Source organism: Salvelinus sp. IW2-2015, unplaced genomic scaffold (assembly GCF_002910315.2).
Source record: "Salvelinus sp. IW2-2015 unplaced genomic scaffold, ASM291031v2 Un_scaffold8256, whole genome shotgun sequence".
Lineage (NCBI taxonomy): Eukaryota > Metazoa > Chordata > Actinopteri > Salmoniformes > Salmonidae > Salvelinus > Salvelinus sp. IW2-2015.
In genome coordinates this window covers 1-12482 of record NW_019949516.1, presented here as the reverse complement: position 1 = coordinate 12482, position 12482 = coordinate 1, and the positions used below count along the sequence as shown (strand labels likewise).

Here is a 12482-nt window from a genome sequence, read left to right as displayed (position 1 = left end):
GTTAGCTACAGGCACTGAACCACCCAAGGGAAAGGGTCCCTCCCCCCATCAGAACCATGAACTCACTGAACCGTACCTGACAAAGAGAGAGAGAAAAGTGAAAGGGGGGGGGGGGGAAGAGGGAGATAGGAAGAGAGCAGAGCAGAGAATCGTGGAATGCAGCTGGTCTAAAGACCATTTGAAAAGAAAACCTGAAAAGTTCAACAGACACTTGATCAGAGTCCAACATTCATTGTTCCACCTATTCTTGACTTCTAATTCTAAAACACTTGACCTTTTCTCAACAATTGACGTTAAACTTGTTTTATATATAAATACTAGGTATTGGCTAATTTGTGCATGTTATGAGCAGTTTTGCCCATTTGAAGTTAAGAACTCAACATTTTAGTGTTGCACGTAGCTCCAATAACTACAGCATACAAGGCCTTATGTCATGCAGAATATGTACKTGTTGCCAAAATAGATCAAGCAATAAATCTGGGCACTAAATTGTATTATCCTTGGATGACGTCCTTGGATGAAGGAATGCGAATTCAGCATCTCATTGAGAGGAAACGTGTGTGTGTGTATTGTCTCTGGTGTGTGTGTCTGTGTAACGAAGCACAGACTCTGAGATGGTGTTAGCCCATGAATGGAGGATTGTGTCTGGGCATTCAGGGCTCCTGCGACTGGAGAGGCTGGTATATCTTTTTTTTTTCTCCCTTCCCTCGTTTTGTTAAAGCTTTGCACAAGATGCGGTTTTATCAAAACCTCCGACCATGGAGCATCAGCATCAGAACTTAAGCACGGATAGCATCATTTTGGTTTTGCCTACCGAGTGAGGTATGTTGTGGTTTTGGAGGGCTTTAGTGAAATTTTGCATTCGATCTCGTTAAGTAGTTTGTAAATCGGCGTAAGATTTGTATTCATGTGTGGTTTTAATTGGTTCAGTTATGCAATAGTGTATACATAGTTTGTGTTGTTTCATTCCCTTGTTGTGCAGTGACTGAAAACTGATGTTTTCTGCTCTGAGAGAAATAGTTTTTCACACAATYGCTTTCTTTGGACCCTATGGTATATAAAGGAACATGTTTGTTTTCCTCAGAAACTGTATCCTATAGAGTAGGCCATATTTAATATTTATAGCTTTGATAGTACTTTGTCTTTGGTTTCTAATCCAGTACATCTTGCTCCTGAAATGGTCAACGTCCTGCTCTATCCTGTCAGACTAACACACCAGGAACTCCACTGTCAAATAACAATTACTCCAAAGGACCTCTGCTTAAATATAAACTCGGTTTAATAGCCCACCCAATTACCTACCTCACCCCCCATACTGCTCTTATTTATTGACTTTTTCTCTCTTTGCACACAGTCATCTCTACTTGCACATGATCACTCTGATGATTTATCACTTCCATTGTTAATCTGCTAAATTGTAATTATTCGAATTTATTGCCTAGCCTCCTCATGCCTTCTGCCACACATCTGTCATATTAGATTTCTCTCTTTTTTTCTTACCATGTTTATGACTGGCGTTATGTTTACTCCATGTGAACTCTGTTTGTTGTCTGTCACACTGCTATGCATTATATCTTGGCCAGGTCGCCAGTGAAAGAGAACTTGTCTCAACTAGCCATCCATGGTTTAAATANTTGCAAATGAGAACTTGTTCTCAACTAGCCTACCTGGTTAAATAAAGGTGAAATAAAAAAAATAATTTTTTTTTGGCTCAGGTCTATAACCCGACTCCGCCAATCTCCCCGTGTGCCCCCCCCAACATTTTTTTGGGGGCTACCTCTCGGGCTTCCTTGCTAGCCGTGTTCCCGCGTAACGATGGGCCCCTTTACCAGCTGCCTCCGCCTTCCTGGCTGCCTCCACCTGTTCCCATGGGATGCGATCCCTTCCAGCCAGGATCTCCTCCCATGTCTAGGATCCTTTGCCGTCCAGGATGTCATCCCATGTCCAGTCCTCCTTTTTAACACGCTGCTTGGTCCTTTTGTGGTGGGAAGTTCTGTCACGGCCGATGCTGGAAGAAGACCAAAGTGCAGCGTTGTGAGCGTACATTTTCCTTTTTATTTAAAATGTCACCAACAAAACAACAAACGAAAGAAACAACCGTGAAGCTTACAGGGCTATAGTGCCATAAACAAAGTTAACTACCCACACTGAAAGGAGGGGAAAAGGGCTACCTAAGTATGGTTCCCAATCAGAGACAACGATAGACATCTGTCCCTGATTGAGAACCATACCCGGCCAAAACATAGAAATAAAGAAACATAGAAAACAAAACATAGAATGCCCACCCCAAATCACACCCTGACCAAACCAAATAGAGACATTAAAAGGATCTCTAAGGTCAGGGCGTGATAGCTCTTTGCATTATCTTTAATGTTGTTTTTAACTTCTCTGCGTTACGGATCCCTTTAGCGGGATCATTTTCCTAAACAACCGCTGAATTACAGGGCGCAAAATATTACTACAAATATTTATAATCATGCTTTATAATCAAGTGAAATATACCAAAACACAGCTTAGCTTGTTGTTAATTTGAAAATATGCTTTGCAGCGAAAGCAATCCAAGCTTTTGTGAGTGTATCAATCAATGCTAGAACAGCTAGCCCCAAATTAGCATGGTCACGAAAGTCAGAAAAGCAATAAAATGAATCGCTTACCTTTGATAATCTTCGGATGTTTGCACTCACGAGACTCCCAGTTACACAATAAATGTTATTTTTGTTCGATAAATATTACTTTTATTACAAAAAAACGCCATTTGGGTTGCGCGTTATGTTCAGAAAACCAAAGCTTCGTTCCGTTCGACGAAAATTCCAAAAAGTATCCGTAATGTTCGTAGAAACTGTGGTGGATAATCGTTTCAAAATATAACACTTACAAGAACTTGTGAATTCAATATAGGCTTTTAATACAAGTATATCAGAAGCCTAGATGGTCCGCGGAACACACACTTTCCCAGAGCACTGGCTCTGTATTTATACACACACAGCATATGAGTCCATCCCACATGTAAATTAAGTTACTTCACTCAGGTCATCTGCCACCATTATCTTTCAGTTCAGGCTTCCTGCTTGTTCATGCCCAATAACGCCTATATCTGCTCTTGATTAAATTATAATGGTGGCAGGACCCTTTCGTGTCCTAAAAATAATATATGTCTATCTTACCCTAAGCACTTATGGCCTTGAATAATATATGTATGTTTGTTCCTCTCTATCTAATCTTTGGTATCCTGCCCTTTCCATAATAGATAATGCACTTAAGTGTCACCTCCTCCTCTTTATCCTAAGCATTTATGAACTTATGGCTTTGGCCATTATACTTATGTCTGTTAATCTTTGGTTTCCTGTGGCCATTACACTTATGTCTGTTAKTCTTTGGTTTCCTGTCCTCTATAATAGATAATGCACTTAAGTGTCGCCTTCTCCTCTTGTGGTCTAATGTACACCTGTCTTTGCTCAATATTGTCATATCTGTCTCTTTGTGTACCATTTACTCCCACAAAACATGTCAAATGTTTTTTATAATCAATCCTCAGGTTGTTTTTAACAAACATAATCGATAATATTTCAACCGGACCGTAACCTATTCAATAAAAGAGAGAAAGAAAATGGAGAGCTACCCCTCTCGCGCGCAGGAACTAATCAAAGGACACCTGACTACTTTTGAAAAATCTCGCTCATTTTTCAAAATAAAAGCCTGAAACTATGTCTAAAGCCTGGTCACAGCCTGAGGAAGCCATTGGAAAAGGAATCTGGTTGATACCCCTTTAAATGGAAGAAAAACGGCAAGGAAACACAGATAATAAAAAMAAATAAAAAATCACGTCCGGGTTAGATTTTCTCCAGTTTTCGCCTGCAGAATCAGGTTTGTTATACTCACAGACAATATTTTGACAGTTTTGGAAACGTTGGAGTGTATTATATCCTAATCTGTAAATTGTATGCACATTCTACGATCCGGACCTGAGAAACAGTACGTTTACCTGGGGAACGTTATTTTAAAAAATATATTAAAAAATCTGACCCCTAGCGTCAAGAGGTTTAATATCAACAGACTGACATGACCTTGGCTAATCCTCTCTAGTTTCAGATCGTTTTAAGTGATACCCACGTTGGGATGGGCAAACAAGGAATGTTATCCTCAAAATGTAAATGTAGGAAGTCAGTTTGTTTGTCAMGATGATGTGTATCTTACAGTAGTGCAGTAGGTCAATTCAGGGTGATACTGTTAGTTTGTTGTCATATTTCGACACATAGCCTTTTCTGCAATAAAGAGCCATATATATGGTGACTCCTACTCAAAGGATAATGAACCAATGGCTTAACGCAGCAGAGTGTTAGGGTCTGTTGGAAATGATCAATCCAAGGAAATATAATGCAGTGTTKAGTCAAAAAGGATATTGACAACAATAGTTTTTTGTAGATTTATTTCAGGTGATCAGAGGACACCCTCCATTCAGGGATTGGGAATATTCTGACCTACAGAGGATTTGTGCTGGTTTTTACTGAGAACAGAACTCTGAACCAACCTTTCACGATGGAAAACTACCAGAGCAGATGGTGCTACATTATTATGAGGACCGTTATCTATGCTAGCCAGGTCAGCTATGCATGGCCCGAGAGAGAACCACTTGACCTGCAACTGACTTCAACACTTCCATAAATTCCTGTTGACCTGCAAGTAAAGTGTTTGGTCCCACGCAATGTTTTGTGTTTACTTATAATTATGATCAGATGACAACAGCTCAAGATGGCGTGGAAAACACTTTTCATCAGGCTCAATGTAACACTGTGGAAGGGTAAGGGCCCCTATTCAGGCACACACAGATATGGGTCTAGGGTTGCCCTTTTTTCCACCTATAAGAAAAGTGTCTTTTCAGATTGGTGGTGTTTCTTAAAGGGGTATTCTGCAAACCAAACAACAACAAAACCGACACCTGCCACTGTTTTGGCAAACAAATAAGGGTTGGAGATATGTCTTTTTAAAAATTTTACTAGGCAAGTCAGTCAAGAACAAATTCTTATTTACAATGACAGCCTAGGAACATTGGGTTAACTGCCTTGTTCAGGGGCAGAACGACAGCTTTTTACCTTGTCAGCTCGGAGATTTGATCAAGCAACCTTTTCGATTACTGCCTCAACGCTCTAAACACTAGGCTACCMGCCGGCCCACTCTCAAATTAACCACTAGGCACTAGGCTAACCACTAGGCTACCTGTGTGGGAGCTAGTGTAATATATATAGGGGCAGATGCTATACTGAAGTAGCAAGGACATATGTACATCGGACAATAGGAGGAGAAGATGACACCTAGTGCATCTGCTATTTCTGAAAAGGGCAACATACCAAAGATTACATTGAGCTGAACGAACATGAGTACAAAGGCCAAAGCCATAGGCACTTAGGACAGCTGGACATATCAATGCCAGAAGGACACACAAAGGAGGGTGTTAGCCAACGGTCCAACAGATGGAACATAAGCATGATAGATATATATAATTTTTTTAGGACATGAAAGGGTCCTGCCACCATTATAACCTAACCAAAAGCAGATATGGGCGTTATTGGGCGTGAACAAGCAAGAAACTTAACTAAAAGATAATGGTGGCAGAAGGACTGAGGGAAGTGACTTCATTTGCATGTGGGATGGACTCATATGCTGTATGTGTAATTAAAGCAGAGCCAGTGCTCAAGGAAAGCGGTTGTTCCGGGGACCAGCACGGCTTCTGATATTTTGTATTAAAAGCCCTTATTGAATTCACAAGTTCTTGTAAGTGTTATATTTCTAAGACAATTTTCCACCACACCTGTAACCACTCTCAAATTCTCAGACAGAGCTATGGATGCTAGGACTGACCACCATGAGATCAAAATGACAGTTTTAACCATGCAATGACAGTTTAACCAAAGAAATGACGTTGCCACGAGCAGCACCGCAGATATTGCGATCAACGCGATGCAAGACTTTATTCTCAAACAGTCACAAACAGTATATGCGCATGGACACAGATTCGATTCAAGTTGTTACAACGTGGAAGCCACTGAACAAAACAGTGGATAAGTTTACCCTCGCGCTTCAACGCTCTTAGTTGTTGTGGAAATTGACCAACTACGCTGTTTACCTTGAGCATCTAAGTCATAGCACTGAGTCTACCTTTAAAATAACTGTCCAGTTTTTCCAGATTTCTATTAAATGTGACATATAATTACTTACAATATGAGTTAAATAGGTTTCCTTCCAGAGAAATTAAATTAAGTATGTTAAAAAGCAGCTTTTCTGTGTTGGAATGGTGTGGGCATACCTCAACAACAGAATGGTGTGGGTAAATACCTGTGTAAGGATGTCTCACTGACTAAAGACCAGGCCAATTCCAAATGCCTGGCAGTTGGCAGACGGTACCCAATACACATCAAGTCGCCCGCGGTGCATGCCAACGGTAGAGATGAAAAGACATGACYCCACTCTTTTCCCCTTTTCCCAGTACATTCCGGATTACAAGATAACACTCCAGAGGGCCATTAAACGGCAGAACATCCACTTCAAACATTCTATCCAGGACAGGATAGCACAGTAACAGCATGTACTCGTAAAATTGCTCGCAAAATGGCTCGCCCTGCGCTCAACGGACAGAATCCAGACCATCCATATGGAATCAGGAGAACATTCTTGTTAACAACAAAAACCTTGCTTTTGTTGATAAACTYTTAGGCTACAAAAGGATCTAGGTGYGAAGGCAAGAAGTAGGTGGGAATGTCATGATTTGTATCATTATATTGGGAATATTAAGCCCTGAACAATTCCCCACCTTTCCCGGTTGTGCAAAGGATATGCCCATTAATAATTGAACACTATTAGTCGGTGGGCCAGAACATAACTATTATATAATATTAACACAATTAATTGCCCTACACTACAAATTGAACAAACATTTTAACACATCTGATTTGTACATAATAAATTCAGTGACAATAACATAATGATTTCGATCTGATTACGCTAAAAAAATCACCATGTTATTTTTGCCTATTTCTCTGTGCGTTGATTGGTGGGGAAAACAGGTCTACATAGACTACTGTAGGCTACACTACTCTTTTAAGTCAACATTCGTGCAGAACAATTAGCTTTAAATCATTAGCTTTAAATGTCGCTCTTACAAAGTATCAAAAGAAAGGTGGATAATGAAAATCGAAGTTTCAAGGAAGAATGTACAGAGAGATGAAAATGTCGCTGTTTGCAAATAATTAAATCTCCGAAATCATTATGATCCTAAGCATGGAACATTGAAAGTGGCCTTCCCGCCCGAGACAYAGGCCCAGGCAGAAACATTGAAGCATTAATGGCAAGCTAGACAAAGGCTTTTTTGGCTGACATATTCTGTCACTTAAACAGGTTAAAAGTGCAGTTGTAAGTAAGAGGGAAAACAGTCGTAGACATGGTGTAAAAACTTGAGGCCTTTACTAGGAAGATTGAGTTGTTCGATTTGGATTTATAATCTGGAAGGCTACTGCACTTCAGCACAGTGAATAAACGACAGGGAGAGTGACCAGGCCCAGCATTGCCACAGATGTGACGCAAGATTTCATCAACCAGCTGAGGGACAACTTCTCCACCAGATTTGGCTGGGATTTGAAGACTGCACCATGCCCACGGATATCATTGCGTTTTTACGTGAACCTCTCACAGTCCGCACAGGTGGAGAATTCTCCTCCCTTGCTAAGAAAACGATACCCTCGCTGGACGAGGCCGCAATTCCAGACATCGAGCCACATCAGGGATGTGCTCAGGAGTGCGGAGGCCTTGTAGCGTTTTGGGTGGCATGCTCAGAGGAATACAGCACAATAAAGAAACTTGCATTTTATTTGCTAACATTGTTTGGATCGATTTACACCTGCGAGTCCTCATTTTCCTCTATGAACGCAATATAGATTCACGACAGGAAAAATATTTCATATAAGTCAATCGAGGACTGCCTGCGCATCAAAATCACATCCATCTCCCATTGAGTAAGTAACTTATTGGCCTATATGACTGTATTTAGTAAATACTAACATTATTGTGAGTGCTTAGCCAGGGATATTTAGGTCTCAAGCTGACAGTATTTTCTGTTCTGTCATTACACGGCTATCCGGATACAGACATTCAGATATAGACATTGAGCTACAGACATCACCTTTTTTCTTTAAATTATGGTTTTATGTTGGATGCTACATTTTTGTCCAATTGCAATTGTAAGTAGTCCTAAAAAAAAAAATCCCACTTCTATTAGGCCAAATCTTTTTTCATTGTGAAAGATGATGTTAAGCCTCATAGCCCACCTCAGCCGGGTTTAGTTATTTTATATAGGCCTAGGCTCTGAACAAATACACTTCAACTAAGCCCTGGTGTTGTTTGTAAAGTCAAATTAAAATGAAGATTAGTGTGGAAATTAATGACTCAACTGGTGTAGGTTTTTTATATATGTTGCTGTGCTACACTTGCCTCAGGAATATAACACTCTTACTACAACTTGTGAATTCAATATAGACTTTAATACAGAGTGGCAAAGCCGTGCTGATCCATGGAACAACCAACTTATCTGAGCACAGAGCTCTGCCTTTATAGCTTTGCAGCCTCACACACAGCATATGGGTACACCCCATATGTAAATTAAATCACTCCCCTTGTCCTTCCGCCACCATTATCTTTTAGTCCGAGTTCTTGCTTGTTCACGCCTAGTAACGCCCACACTGCTTCAGGTTAGATTATAATGGTGGCAGGACCCCTTATGTAATACAAAAAATAATACATTTATTGCATACTTCACGTTTCACATGTTGGTCATTTTGCTACCATCCTCCCTCCACGTTCTCCTGTCATTAGTATGTCCAGATGTAACAAATGTAATTATGGCCTTAGCTAATGTACTCATGTACATTGTTTTAATGTAATCATTGGCATGTTGTATTGCACAGAAGCAACAAATGCACTAGATGATATCATTTCTACTTCCTGTTAATGTGATTATTGTTATGATGTTTTCTCAGCATAGCAATTGTACCTAGTTACATTGCATTAACTCCCACACAAGTTAGCTATATTTTTAGTACCAGGCGCTGTTCACCTCCTATTGATTGCGTCGCGGATGCAGCTTTAAGTTTCAGCACCACAAAATGGTCCGCCAACTTTTTTATTAATTCACTGTATCCTGCATTCTCTCTCCACATGAATGAAGTTAAAATGTAACTTTTTCATTATTTAGATAGGGGCAAAATAATTTTGCTGGCATGCCAGATTTGGCCCGCGGGCCGCCAGTTGGGGAACCATGCCCTAAGGAAAGGGACTCTCCTCCCTGGGACTGGGTAAGCGAGACCTTTCCTTCCCTGCTGAGCGAGAACACAGAACGTTTCAGCCAGTCAGGCAAGGAGCCACAGCACCTAGCCCCGCCCTCACTCTCCATTCGAACTGAACTATAAAAGCGTGGAGCGAATAATAGCCACTGCCGACCGAAATCCTTCTGCTGCTCAGACATAGTTGGTAACTGGAAAGCACCCTTGCTTACCTTCAGATTATAATTGTGACACATAGGCCTATGTTTTATCCCTACTCACTAAGAAAGTTTCCTATCAATTTAAATGATAGCTGGTTCCCTGTTTATGGTGGAATATAGAAAACACATATTTTAAATTACACCATTAGTTACCCAATTAAATAGACATTATCATAATGTTAGGCCACTCCTCTACACCAGTAATTAAAAATATTCATGCAAGTAGACCACTGATTGACCAGCTCATCCTCCTCAGGAGTATGACATCATACTCTGAGGAAAAAGCAAGCATTTTTTAAATGGTCTGTTTGAGATGCAAGTTTGAGGTGTTCTTTTTAAAATTATTATTATTATTTCTTTTATATATATATGCTTTGGCCACATACGAGTAGAAGACGAGTCAACATTATTTGGGTATAACTGTCTATTTTCACTGGAGTCAAAGTCGAAAAATGTTGGTGTTTTTTATGATGGGAGGGTCGGGAGCACGTGACTGGCTTCAATATACTTTCATTAGTCACCTAAGTAAAGATGTTGCTAGAGTGCTGACCAACTTTTCAACATGTGCTCAAGCTGTAAATTCTCAAACTATTTTGAACTCTTAGTTTACTGACAGACTAGCTCTGGTCCAGAGCTTTTGCTCTCCCACATTCCCAATCTCAACAGGCATGGGATTTGAACCAGCAACCCTGTGGGCAATGGTTCACCTCTTTAACCTTCAGGTTGTACAGTACATTTTTATGGTAGCCTACATATTAAATTGCTGACTGAGTAAACGCAGACTACCACTTCTTCTTTCTCCAATACTTTCCAAACATCCCACATCACTCTGTGTTACTGTATGTTGGTGTTTTCAGAAGACACATTAGTTCTGGTTCGTTAGACTAATGTTTGCCTTTTTGGTATTTTGGTAACTTTTCTTCCAAATTCTCCTCAGACAACGCTGAAGTGAGAGCAGAACATGGACGTAGTTGTGCGCCATAACCACAGAGGACACAATGAGTCTGCTGTCCAGGCCGAGCACTTGAAACTGCCGGACCTAGGACTGAGACTGAAAGCTCAGGACATTCACAACAACTACCTCTTCAAAGACAACATCCCAGAATACCCAAGGCCAGAGTTCTGGGTTTCCCAGCTCAAACACGACACGAATGAAGGCGGGCTATTTGGCATAGCCGTCGAAAGCCAAGGGGGGTTCTGTGCTAGGGACAGAGAAGAGGGACCAGAGGACCCAGAAGAGGGACCAGAGGGTTTGGACCTGCTGTGGTGGAGCTTGTCTTTGGGAGCAGAGGAGATGGCCTCGGCTGAACAACGTCTGCTCCAGACCAGGTACCCTGACAGGACAGAGGAGCAGGCCAGGCAGCAGAAATCCTTCCTGCAGAGGTTCGCCACCTCACCTGCCTTCCTGAACACCTCTCGGCTGGGCTCCTACCGCTTCACCTTCCCCCTGGAGGAGCTGCTTAAGAGATACCGGGAACAGGTACTGAAGTCTTGTTAGTGGTACTGTTAAAATATCTGTAGAATAAACATACAGGACTGCTGGGTACATACCGAGACCATGTGAGAATTTGTGGTCAAATAATTTAAAGAAACAAGAGCATGTAATTTAATGATATTGAAGGTGTTTGTCTTTTTTTAGCTATGTGGTGGACACGAGCCAATCCTGCGTGTGTATGAGACAGTCCTGTACAAACAGGAGGTGATGTACTCAGTGCTAGTCCACAGTCACTTCAACAACGACCTCTTTGAGAAGTACCCTCTCCTCCAGGACAATGACGATGGAGTCTGCGCTTACAGAGATGGACAAATCATTTGGAGACCCGAGGCCATGTGTAACACACACAGGTTAGAGTGGGCACAACTTTTAATGGGGACGGGGGGGACATGACCCCCCCCCCACATTCTGAAATTGTATGTTTGTTCCCCCCAGTTTTATCATTGCACTGTGATACAAAACGTGGCACCGGTGTGCTTTAGGACAATGTGGACGCCTTAGAGCGGTTATTCCGCCCCCCCACTTCTAAAACCAAATTGCGCCCTGGTATAATTCACAGATCAATGTAAACAATGTGCAGACTCAAAACATTTCCATGCAATGCTAAATATGTCAGTTACTTTAGATGTAACATAGCAATAATAGATACAAAAATCACTCTCAATTATAGTATGGGATGCTTTAATTATAATTTGAATTGACTCACACTTTTACTTCCTTTCCACAGCTTCAAACTGGTGCTAAAGCCCTACCAGAACCAGGTTGTAGCCCACCTGATCCCTGATCCACAGAAACACCAGTTCTACGTTTGGGACAACATTGCTGTAGCGTTCCACATGGACGGTTCACAGGTTAGATTTCACATCAACTTTATTGATTGGATCAACAATGTTTGTACCGGAAAGTAACAGGGTGTAAAGGATTTAGTTCTAGCCCAACTCTAACACACCTGATTCAATTAATCAACTAATTATCAAGACCTTTATTAGCGTAATCTGTGTGTAAGTGGTGCCTGGAATAAAACCCTGCACACCCTGTATCTCTCCAGGACAGGTTTTAAGACAACTGCTTTGTTGGTATAACTTTTAAAGGTACAACAATGTTGCCAAAGCAGCAAGACTTTTACAATCAGAAATCAAAAGTCTAACTATCACTGAAGATGATGAAAAATTCTGTTCCTCTCAGATGTTGACCTTCGATATGTACAATTTGAGAGCCCATCTGAGATTCTGTGAGCCAGGAACGCCACCAATATCCCCCGACTGTGAGTTCACCACATACGAGGAGGCCAAAGACAGGGTGGACTGCTATTGGCCTTACTACCATACCCCCCTGTTCTGATAAACTTACTACCACACACCCCCGTTCTGATAAACTTACTACCACACCCCCTGTTCTGATTAACTTACTACCACACCCCCCTGTTCTGATTAACTTACTACCACACCCCCCTGTTCTGAT

The 12482-nt window shown here is 41.3% G+C and overlaps 1 protein-coding gene across 1 annotated transcript; it reads left to right on the top strand.

Annotated features, from left to right (window-relative positions):
• Window positions 1-10436: 10436 nt before the first annotated feature.
• LOC112079504 (uncharacterized) lies at window positions 10437-12482 on the top strand. Its single transcript, XM_024145440.2, has 4 exons — window positions 10437-11006; window positions 11166-11371; window positions 11749-11872; window positions 12207-12482. Exons 1-4 carry the CDS (start codon window positions 10488-10490, stop codon window positions 12360-12362), a joined length of 1005 nt encoding a protein of 334 aa, XP_024001208.1. The 5' UTR covers window positions 10437-10487; the 3' UTR covers window positions 12363-12482.

Bases quoted from the DNA above. Each gene is read 5' to 3' on its own strand.
- LOC112079504 (XM_024145440.2), top strand. From the start codon at position 10,488: ATGGACGTAGTTGTGCGCCATAACCACAGAGGACACAATGAGTCTGCT. The intron at 11,007-11,165 runs GTACTGAAGTCT...GTCTTTTTTTAG, and splicing joins TTAAGAGATACCGGGAACAG to CTATGTGGTGGACACGAGCC. The intron at 11,873-12,206 runs GTTAGATTTCAC...TGTTCCTCTCAG, and splicing joins TCCACATGGACGGTTCACAG to ATGTTGACCTTCGATATGTA.